Source organism: Pygocentrus nattereri, chromosome 1 (assembly GCF_015220715.1).
Source record: "Pygocentrus nattereri isolate fPygNat1 chromosome 1, fPygNat1.pri, whole genome shotgun sequence".
Classification (NCBI taxonomy): Eukaryota; Metazoa; Chordata; class Actinopteri; order Characiformes; family Serrasalmidae; genus Pygocentrus; species Pygocentrus nattereri.
Window position 1 is genome coordinate 43,779,197 of NC_051211.1, and position 11,964 is coordinate 43,791,160.

The 11,964-nt window shown below is 44.7% G+C and overlaps 1 protein-coding gene across 4 annotated transcripts in view; it reads right to left on the minus strand.

Annotated features, from left to right (window-relative positions):
- The window catches only part of lmo3 (LIM domain only 3), a 44,137-nt gene extending 34,698 nt beyond the window's left edge, over positions 1-9,439 (minus strand). Inside the window, exons 1-2 of one of the 4 annotated variants that reach the window (XM_017695768.2) lie at positions 9,317-9,439; positions 2,344-2,557 (exon numbers count right to left, since the gene is read on the minus strand). In XM_017695768.2, the coding sequence (XP_017551257.1) occupies positions 2,344-2,549 (206 nt within the window). In that variant the 5' untranslated portion in view covers positions 2,550-2,557; positions 9,317-9,439. Of the gene's footprint in view, positions 1-2,343; positions 2,558-5,336; positions 5,677-6,415; positions 6,792-8,674; positions 8,872-9,316 lie in introns of those variants that run through there. The other 3 variants (XM_017695772.2, XM_017695769.2, XM_017695770.2) reach the window with 3 other exon arrangements.
- Between the last annotated feature and the right edge of the window lie 2,525 nt (positions 9,440-11,964).

An 11,964-nucleotide genomic window follows, 5' to 3' on the forward strand; every position in this document is an offset into this window, starting at 1 on the left:
TTAAGGCACTTGCGTGCATGTGTTTGTACACTTTTTTAAGTATACAGACAACGTCAGCCAATAATCACATATGGGGATGATATGGCAAAAAATATTGTATCACGATTTTAAAACATTTTCATGATACACAATATGTATAATATTTTGACATACAGATTCAATGCACTAGCAACATTTGAAACGTGACCTCAAAAGCCCTGGGGATAATTTTATTTAACATTTCGCATTTATACTGCAGAAGCAATTATACTTTCTTTGTAATGAAACTTGCAGCTGATCTGTGTTCTTTAAGCACTGATGATGTCCATGACACGCTCTGCAAAGCATACTGTTTGACATGACAACACGATTTATCAGGATAACAATAAAATACTTTCATATTGCCCACCTTTAACTGATTGTATTATTATTAGATTAACGTATCAATGTGCTAATCTAAAATAACACTCATGAGCAACAAAAACAAAAAGGATCCTATATAGATGCAGTCAGAGGCTGCACAGTTTCATTATACATAATATCAGCAATATGATGATTTGATTTTTTTTGTATTTACAATACATTCGCAAACTTTACAAAAACTAAACACTGTGACACACATTATATATCATGAATTGTGATGTTATATTTTTGCCAAATCACCCACCCTTAGTGTGTGCTGTCCTGAATGGAGATGCACTTTAGCAGGGGGCAGCCAATGAGGCTTGCTGTAGAATGGTAATCTGAGCACAGTTTCAGCCCTCTGGCAGCGTTTCCCTCTCGTCTCCCCAAAGTCTGCTTGTGTGCACCACGCCTAATAGAGACCCTCATCCCTCCCACCCAAATTAAATGAACTGTGACTTTGAAAAGCACCAAGCACCTACTGTAGCTTCTACCATTTTCACAAAAGCTTTGCACCCCTGGAGTTTGCTTACATGCATGCTTATACGTGACACTGGTGTAAAACGAAATGCTTTTTTGACATTAACAACGAACATAGCTTACTAGATCTGATCAATACAAGCAAATCTTAACACCCTTTGAATGTAAAAAATCAACTTGATGATAATACTGCAACAACTGGAATCAAAACATCTAGCAGATAAAGCAGGGAACTATCATAATCTTAGTCTTAGTCTTTGGAGCCCCTTCTGCAAAAAATCTCATTGCCATAATTATCACCATGATTACTGTCAACAAACAACATATCCTAAACTTAATGAAAATACTCAGCAGTAGGTACACACAAAATATTTTGATACTAAATGGTTTGGCATCAGGATAACCTTATTTTCACGATAATGTTTTAGTACACGAAAAGTAAGCTTTATCAAGACACATTTTCCATTGTGTCTTTTAGTGAAGTATTTTAATGTTGCCAATAGTATGTAAAATTCTAAATTTAAAACGTAAACTGGACTTACATTTCAAAAGCAAAATTGCCAAAGAGCTAACCCCCTATATCATCTACTTTAAAAATTTAACTGTATTCACTGACAAGCCCAAAATTCTTTTGCAATTCAAGAGAAACAAGGTCAGTGTCTGTGCTGTTACTGGGTCAATAAAGTGAGCTTATGGCAAAGCAAAACTTTACTGAAAAGTGTGCAAATAAACAAACCCATATCAGACACTATACGCTTTGCTACAGAAGAGTTAAAAGTATAGCATGGCTCACTGGACTGGACACTGACTCCTCATTTGCAGGATCTGGGGTGGTCTAAAGGTTCAATGCTCCCACAAACTGATTGGATCAAAAAAGTGAATTCCTTTAAACTAGAGTAGAAGCACTAACGTTTTATTGGCTCATAAAGTTCCCATTTGTATATAAAGAGAACAGCATGTGTAAATGCAAGGGAGAATAGTAGGAACACCTGTGTTGCAAGTAATCATGGCATTTTAGATGTTAGCTTTCACAAGGCATTCAGAACACTGACCAGACAGCGTTGTTTTGAATGTGGTCAATGTAGCATTTGATTTCACCCATCAATCAGGAGAAACCTAATGACCCCATTTAAATGTAAGAGAAATTTCCTGTTTCTTTCTCATAGTATAAATTCTCACAGTCTTATCTTATTTTGCAAGTACATTCAACACACAACATGACATATATGACATTCTTGAATAGACATATCAGTATATTCAAAAATAACACATACACGTGGGTTTTAACAAATCTGTTTTAAAAATATAACTAACTTCTAATAGGCAGCAGTATTCATTTGTTCACAATGTACACATACAAAGCACATGCCATAAAGTGGAAGTGTGTTTGGCACAGGAAAAACTTAGGCTGGGCTACGCCGTACTCATTCACTGACAGGCTGGGATAAATACTGGGTACAGTGAGGTGGTGGAGGATCTTACCGGAGGTAGTCCCGCCGGCAAAGGATGAGGTTGGCTTTGGTGTAGAGCGTGGAGCCCACCTCGCCCAGGCGACAGTCACAGCAGGCACACTTGAGGCAATCCTCGTGCCAGTACTTGTCCAGGGCCTTCAGCAGGTAACGGTCCTTGATCTTCCGGTTGCAGCCGGCACAGCCTTTTGGCTTCGTGTCCGGCTGGACGGAGAGCATTTGTATACCTGCAATATTGAGAAAATAGTAAAGGCTGTGAGGAAAAAAAAGACAACTGAATAACATTAAAAAAAATAAACTGTTGTATTCATTTAGATACGGCACAAAACTGTATTCATTTAAATGGAGTAGAGTCTGTAAATACAGACTTTGTCACCGCAACATAAAATGTAACTGCAATGAATGTTTAAATATTTTTGGTTTCACTACTTTTTTTAGTCATTTTTTGAGTGAAATGATATAACAACAAAACCCCATATATCCAAACCTTTGTTTACAAGACCGATCAGTTCTAGTGGGAAGAAATCTGTCAAGTCAACAAGGAAATGCAAACACACTGCTACTTATCCACGAAAAAAAAACAAAAACAGTTAGCCACAGCTGCTAGCATCTACGAACGAAAAAAAAAAAAAAAACAGTTAGCCACAGCTGCTAGCATCTTCCCATGTCTTGCTCTCACTCTTTCTTCCCCCTCTCTATGGGAGGGGCCAGGAGAAGCTTGCCCCCAGAGCAGTCATTGTGTAGCCCCCATTTAGGCTCTGAAAGGGCTTTGTTGGGTAGAGAGGGAACAATGCGGGCTCATGCAGACGGCCTGTAATTAGTATTCTCCCTCCATACAGAGGAGAGTGAGCTCTACCCGACGCCTGCACTCCCGCTCCCCTTTTGTCCTGTTCCAATAAGTTTTTGTCCTCCATTACTAGTGTGTCTGATTCCCGCCTGTTGTGCTGACACCGGGACAGTATGCCTCGCTCACCTTGTGCTGCAGAGAGAACTGTCACAGCCTACAGTGACTACACTGAATATATATGTTACAGACTTAATCGCAAAGCTGCAAACAGAAGAGCAAAGTTTAAGTAAAGGGGGCTGCCTGAAGCCTTTGCAACTGGAGCTTGTGGTGCTACCACCTTTCTGCACAAGGACAAAGTAAATGCATTATACATGCAGTACAGAGCACAATTACGCCTTTAAGCAAGTAATCCTTTAAATTTCTCAAACCATAAAAGAAATACTAACATCTGTGTGCCACATCCGTAGCATACAGTCAGTTAACATGGACAGTAATTTTGACACACTTCTGAGTACTTAGTAAAAGAACAAAAAACTTAAAATGCACAAAAGAAGCCTATGGGCAGGTATTGAAGCAACTGTCCAATGGCTTCTATTGCTTATACATTTTGTTGTTTTCTATGTAAAGGGATTTTTGTCAGTGATGACTGACTGTATGCCACAGATGCAGAACATAAGAGATCAGAGACGTGTGAAATTCAAGCAAACACACCACTAAAGTGAATCTATCTGGTCCTATCACTGCGGAACAAATATCTATTGCTGCACTAGGCAGAGCATAGCAGCATGCAATGACACTCCTCTGTTACAGAGCCATTCTCAAGTTGTAGGAATCTGTTGAAGGGTTAGCCAAAAAAGTGGAAATGCACAGACACAAGTGTGCAAACTATACAAAAGGCCGCAAACCCCCCTTAACACATGTCATTTGAATGCAAACAAAATGCTGCTGCGCTTAGAAGTTTTTTTTAAAGGCGCCGATTAAAAGTAGAGCTTTTGTGAAAAGAGAGGAAGAGAAAAAAAGCTGCAAGGCTGCCACTCTGTTTGCCGTAATGAGCCAAGCCATTGCATTTAAGCCGTTGAGCTTTTAATTGGCTGGATGGTGAATGTGTGTGAGGAGCGCACGGCTGATCGCCTCTGCTATGCGAGCTTCCTCTTCAGCAGCACTCATCCGCACCAGCCCGGGGAACACAACACAGCCGGCACCTCTCATTACCCAGCCAAAGAAGTTTGAGTCTTTGCCCTTTCTCTACTTCAGCCTGCCGTACATTTTTCAGAACCAGAGTCGATGGCTCTTTTGTAAAGCATGCATGTCCTATGTGTGTCCACTGCCACTCGAAACAACATGTCAAAACAGAACACACCCATCAGCAATACATTCAATAGTATAGTACATACAGTGTGTGTATACTATGGTATAGTAAGCGGTTTGGGATGCTGCTATATTCTTTCTGCGCTCTGCGTCGAGATGGCCAGTCTGAGTTTGTGTGCGGGTCTACAGGAGGAGAATTTGTTCTATTGATTGCTGAGCGACTATCTGTTTCTCCAGCCTAAGCTGAGGTCTTACATATGGGTGTCTTTTATGTGTCCCCCCTATTTCAGTCTTTACTCCATGGCCATTTCATCACATCTCGCTCTCCCAGGCAAGGACACTGCATGCACTTTACTGAGCTATTCTATAACTGTATGTAGATCTGGATTTTTTCTTTTCACCATTATTTTGGACAGACTTGAGCAAAAGAAAAGTACCAATTTGATCCCCCTCCACCCTCCTTTGAAGCGCGTCACAGCTGCGCGAGCCGGAGATGCTGACATTTCACCCGCTTATCACTTTAATTACGGTTGCCATGGCAGCGCGGTGCTCGGAAAAGGCCAATAAGATTTGCTACAGAGAACCCAATTTTCGAAGCAGCTCGCGACACGACCAAACCGTTAAACTCAGAGACCGTTAAAGGCGTTGAAATCTCACAAAAAAAAACGACAAAAAATACATTCCGAGTCTACGCGAAGCCTGAGCCACGCGTTTGTTGGTGAGAAAAATGTGCACACATCACAAATACATGGTATATTTAACGATTTGATTCAGAAATATCGATATGTCGCGTTTTTCGAGGTAAACTACAGGCTAGCTAAGCGCAGAAACAGCGTAAACAGTTTAGCATTAGCGCCACAGTGCTGACGATGACGCGACAACGACAGAAAATCACACATGGAAGCTCTTACCGAAACTTTTCTCCCTTTTCTGCATTGGTCGACTCGCTTCAGCTCCCCAAAAAAACACCACCACACACCATTCAACAAGAGGAGGAGAGAGCCAAGGCTTTTCCCCTCGGTCTCCGTAAAGTGAGCAGCCGCGTGCTCGCTCGCTCGCTCGTTTTCTCTCTCTCTCTCTCTCTCTCTCTCTCTCTCTCTCTCACTCTCTCGCTCGCTCCCTCTCGCTCTGAGGGCGGTTCGCTTTTGTTAGAAGTAACAAATCCAGCTTCGCCCTCACAAGAAAAGAGGGGAAAACGAGGAAAACACCAATCAGCGAAACACAGTCGGACCGGTGGCGGCGGAGGAGGGGGGTGGGGGGGAGAAAGAAAGAGAGCGAGAGAAAGAGAGAGACTCGCTATCGCCTCGCGCCACACGCCGTTAACACCGTGCGTCTCGTCACGACCAGTGCTCGACTATGAAATTAGATCCAGCAGCAGCATCAGCCGAGTGACGGCGAGCAAAATGACAGCGCGCACGACAAAGGCATCTGCTCAGGCAAACCCCTCCGCGGCGCCCTCAGTTTATAATCCCGCCGCTTCACTCACAGACAAAACAAACAGGGGGACGGAGCGGATCAGCCTGTTTAGCCCGCTTGACTTAAAAAAATACAGAGTTTTCGCTCGCTCCATTTTTAATCGTCGAAGATTCAGAATCATTGTTATTAATGTTAGTAATAACAACGGAAAAGCCTAAATTTAAACTCATGAACACGTTTTTCCTATTCAGGCGTGTTTAAGCATATGCATACATACTTATGTATAGGTACAATTATCTGTAGGAGGATTACAATTATCTGACACTTAAAGAGCGGTGAAAGAAATAGTCCTTAAAAAAGCAGCGACGCTTCTAAAGACGTGGTTTCACACAGTGCTGCTCTTAGGGCATCAGCATTTAGTGCATTAGCACCAACTCATGCTAATAAAGCCGGAGCTACAGAATCCAATCTCAAGAGCGTCTCGCTGTATTAAAAAAAACCCCTCATTTTATTAATTAAAGGCAGCCGAAATAAAGCCAAAGTGTGTCCTCCGCCGACCAGCCACCCCACTCACCTTCTTGGCCCAGTTCAGGAGAAGGTTCACCCTGGAGTCTGGCGCTCACTCCCAACTCTCTCAAATATCTCCGAGCGAAGAAAAACAACAAAAAGTTCACGAAGCCGACATGGCGCCGCGGAATCTTCAGGTGGAAAATAATGAGGTCCACATGGATCTCCGCAAGCCGCTGTTCGTGCCCACAGCTACAGGTGTTCCTCTTGCGCGAGCCCTCATAGACTCGAGCAGCGCGTGCAGTTTTGAGTCGCGAGCTTTATTGCGTTCGCAGTGCGTGAGACGTTACACGGCGAGGAAAAGGTCGCTCACTTATAACTGATAGTCGGGAGTCGCGTGCGTGCGTGTGTGCGAGCGTGCGCGCGCGCGCGCGTCTGTACACAAACTCTCGCGCGCTCTCCTCGTTGGCGCGTGCGGGAGGTCGAGCCGCGCGCACAAACGAGCCTTGTAGTCTACTATTTCCTACAGTTTTTTTAACTCTCTCTCTCTCTCTCTCTCTCTCTCTCTCTCTCTCTTTCTCTCTCTCTCTTTCTCTCTTTTCCTCCCTCTCTCTTCATACAGGCTGCAAAGTGATACATTCAGATCACTTTACAACTCTAAACCGCCAATGCGCGCGGACGAAGCTCTTCACAAGTGACGTGTGCACGTGCCGCTCCGGACCACCACTTTCTGAGAGGAAGACTTTACGCAAAAGCCACAAGGCTCAGTTCTGCATCAGCCAGATGTCACCTAGACTTAATGTGTCGAGCGCGCGGTGTGAAGGTCAATCGTAATAATCCTGAAGAGTCGTGTTCAACACTTCCAACGTTGCTCTACAAGTGGTCATCTCTGCAGGCCGGGCTCTGACCACTAAAACCACTTTATCCCACCGATTAATCGCACTTTTTAGAGTAGGACTATTTCAGCAAGAGTTCATTTTTCATGCTGTCTGGTTCTTGTTTACAGCACGCCATACTGCAGTCGCTGTTGACTTCCTCTGAAGCTTTTGCTCAGTTTTTACTCCCGTTTAGAGCTTATTGATGCCCGTTGCCAAGGAGAGTGATTCACAGGGCTTGTGCGCACGCACACATACACTTGCCTGATAGATTTCTGGTTTTGACCGTGTCCAAAAACTTTGTTTTTCTCGTTTCTCTCAGTTTGAGTGGAGGAGATGGGGTCAGAGGCAGCGGGTCCATTGGTAGCTCGCGGCCTCTTGCCAATCAGTGTGGCTGAAGCGCGGCGCTAATGAGATGGGTCATAAAACGCTCCTCGCTACCATTATGAGTGATGAGATGCATTAAAGCTGACAGGGTATTACCTGCCAGTAATTAGGTTTTGTCATGGATTGAATTATTTCAAAGCGGGCTATCTGCGTAATCATGCAATTTGCGGGGGAGAGACGCGCGAAGGGGAGAGGGAGAGAGATAGAGATGGGGAGGGGGCACGAGGCTCGTCTTCCTCCCCCTTTCCCTTCACCCCCCACCCCACTACCACTTCATCTCGCACATTATCGCATTATCACGTCAATTATTCAGCACAGATATGTGAGTTATGTGGAGAGATGAGCTGGAAAGCGGTAGCGTCGGTGCGTCCGCGCACGCGCGCCTGTGTTTGTGTGAGAAATAGTCCCGGCAGCGCGCGCAGTGCACCTGCGAACGGACATCGGTCAGACGCACGAGGAGTCCACAGTTCTCGGACTAACACGCTCTCGAACTGGGAAGCGCGCGCGCACACACACTCACGCACACAAACGAATACATTCTCTCTCTCTCTCTCTCTCTCTCTCTCTCTCTCTCTCTCTCTCTCTGTCTCTCGCGCTCTCTCTCTCTCTCTCTCTCTCTCTCTCTCTCTCTATCTCTGTCTCTCTCTCTCTCTCTCTGTGTCTCTCGCTTTCTCTGTCTCTCTCTCTCTCTCTCTCTCTCTCTCTCTCTCTCTCTCTCTCTCTCTCTCTCTCATACACACACACAACAATACTGGAGTAAAAAAGTAAACAGACGTGCATCTCGTTTAGCCCCCATTTAGCACCTCCACCACACCTACGAACCCAGTGCTAGCATACATAACATCAACGTCAAGCCCCCCCATACCCACCCACCAGACCCACACGCACTTCTCACCTCCTAAAAACTTATCAAGCACCCTTCAGACGATCCATGTCCACAAACCTCACTCTAACACACGCCCCCAATATGTAAAACACAGAAACGCGACTAAACGCTCCGCCTGTTTTACGCATACACGTACGCTGGCCACTTTAAAGATGTTAGAAATCTCAGGATACCGTACCGAGCGAAAAAGCAGCAGCCAAGCTCGTATGCTTCAGGTCTAGCCTGGACTGGATCTCCTCCACTGGATACAGAAAGCAGCGTCTTTCCCTTTTTCCTCCCTTATTTTCTCCTCTGTGATGAAACGACTGTTTCTTTCCTACTCTCTTCTCTCCTCTCCTCTTCTCTTCTCCTCTCCTCTCCTCTCTAAGACAGCAGAGTTGAGGCGGACCTGAGCCGGCCCTATTTAAGCACCTTCCAGCAGGTCCCTAGTTAGCAGCGCGCTCCAGCTCATCCAAGAAGCTGACAAGCACCGTTAGGGAAGGCAGCGCATGTTGCTCTAATGGACCTCATTAAGCTCTACTTACAGATGTTCTCTTAACATAATTGATCTGCAGCGAGTTGAGAGGACGGCAACCTATTCCCCAGCCCCCAATTATGGCCCGGTAATTAGATCCCCAACCTCCAGCTCTCCACATTCACCCTTCTAACATTCCGAAATATCAAAGTATCTCTTTCTCTCAAAGCAAAAACCCTCCTGCTCCCCCCACACCAACCCCTCCACCACCACCACCACCACCTAACCTCCATGTCTCCACTACCTCCTCCTCCCCTTCCCAAAGACTCCATCCCTCTGACAGTATTGACAGTCAGATCTGCTAACCTTTGTAGTGAAGCCAGACTTAGTAGTGCGCTCACTCCAATTGACAGAGCTCAGTCTTCTTTTTTTCTGTCTCCCTCCATCTCTCGCTCTTTTTTCTCTCCCTCTCTCTCAAGCTCCTTTTTCTCTCTTCCCTGCTGAAAAACCACCCTGGGAAAGAGTGAAGGATGGTGTGTGAAGGGATGAAAAGAAGGGAGGGAGGAAGGGAGGGAGGGAGAGAATGAGGTATAGAGAGAGAGAGAGAGAGAGAAAACAAGTTTGTACTTTTGATAAAAGGTTGTAATGATAATATCTGTCAGGGGAGGATCTTTTTTTATAATGTCTTTTTATCTTTGATAATTCCTCTGATGGCAACTCTGAGGAACGGATGCGAAAGGAGAAGAGGCTGGTGGCGTGAACAGTTTGAGGAGTGATGGCGAGGCGTTTATAATGCCAATCAGAGCCACTCCTATTACCCATCTAATTAGCGAGCACACTAAAACACAGAGCACTTAAGGGAAATGGGGATGTCACACTTCTTCACTTAAAAGGGGAGACAGTTTCGTCACACTGGGAGACAGAGAAAGCGCGGGTGCACTCGGTGCCAATCATTGCCAGGCACGTTTTTCTGGAGCACAGGTTGTGAGTGTGTTAAAAAAAACAAAACAAAAAAACATAGACACAACAAGTCAAACTGTAAACAGTGTTAACATTCAGATGTAACCAAAACTACACCTTAAACATGGCTTTGTGAAAATGTTACAAATGATCTATGCAAATTGACCTCAGACCCTTAAACTCTAAGTTTATTAATAAGTTATAACCCTTGGCTTAGACCAAGAAGTCAGACTGTAATCAGCGTCAACATTCAGACATAGCCAAAACACATTTTTAAACTTTGTGAGGATATTACAAATAGAGTGATTCAAGAACGCCAGTTTAAATGGGCCTGAAGCCTTAAACTCAATCCCAGGCTCAATCCCATTTCTTATTTTTACCCCTACCCCTTGTTTTTGAGTGTAACCCTCCCCTTGACACTGACTTACAAGGGGTAGTGGTTGAAATTTCCCCCCTGTGACATTGGACAACCCTTCAAGAACCAGAAATGTCATCAGTTGTCAGTGACTTTTACGTAAACAGACTAGACAAGGTTTTCCGGCCATTTCCAATAGGCCACCTCCAGCTGTGGTGATCTCACTTGTGTGTCACATGACAGGACAGGTGAATCATATTTAAAATAGCCTGGAAAAATAATCAGGACATGTTTTCCTGCTTTGTCTCCATACTACACTAATAATGGTATATCACACTGACATTTGCCTTTTATCCGAAGGAGACTGAAAAGAAAGGGCGCTCAAGATTCATTCACAACTTCAGTTTTACACGTCAATCAATCAAACGAGTCACCGAATAAAAAAGAGCACAAATAAAAAACTACATCACTTCATTAACAGCTACTAGCGCTGCTCTGTAGGCGACCCTGCCAGCCAGCAGGGACAGCAGAGGAGGGGAAAGTTCAGCTCCTCACTGCTTAAATACATATAGGGCATCATACGCCTTCAAAGAGGGGGCAATTATTTATTTACTTAGCTTTTTAATCGCCAGCTTCATGATTGAATTTTCCCATTCCACCTTAAATGGTGCAGCAACCTCAGGTACCAGAACGTAACTGCTGCACCATTTAAGGTAGAATGGGAAATTTTGCTAGGTAGCGACTGAGACATCAGCGTATTACTAGCGATTTTTATGTGTGTTATGAAGGAAATGACCATAAAACGCTATTACAATGGTTCTTACAATACAGCGGCTTTTTAACAGAGAAATACTTACATTTATGTGTCTCTTTGGCCGCTTGTGCAGCCATCTTGCTGATGATTACAGCATTCTGGGAATTTTCTCATAACCCTCCGTTTGTAGTGCGCCTCTGAAAAATCTGTTTGAAGGGCCAAATAGCCCCAACACTTCACCCTACCCCTCCATCCCAACAACTATCAGGACAACTGAATCAAACAGAGGGGTATGGCTAAGTGTTTATAATAACAGTTATAATAACACAAAACTACACAAAGACAACAAATCAGACTGTAAGCAGTGTCAACGTTCAGACATAGCCAAAACCACATGTTAAACTTTACTTTGTAAGAATATTGCAAAAATTATGGTGGTTCAAGAAAAGCAATGCAATTGACCCTAAGAAGTCAATCTCTAGGCTTATTACAGAGTTCCCATAACTCCTGGGTGATTATTCAGTTATAATGATTTAGTGAAAAGTACATCATTATATCATCAGTACAACAGAAAAGAAGAAAGCAGGACTTGTGTACCCTGCCTGGATCAGGGTTACCGGGGCCCCACCCTGGAGCCAGGCCTGGGGGAGGGGCTTGCCAGTGAGCGTCTGGTGGCCGGGCATTCACTCATGGTGCCCGGCCGGGCCCAGCCCGAAGGAGCTACATGAGTCCCCCCTCCCATCGACCCACCACCGATGGGAGGGGCAGTAGTAGGGGTGCGGTGCATTGTGGATCGGGCAGTGTCCGAAGGCGTGGGCCTTGGCATTCTGATCCTCGGTTGCTGAAACTGGCTTTTGGAACTTGGAACGTTACCTCACTGGCGGGGAAGGAGCCTGAGTTGGTGCGCGAGGTTGAGAGATACCGGCTAGATATAGTCGGCTCACC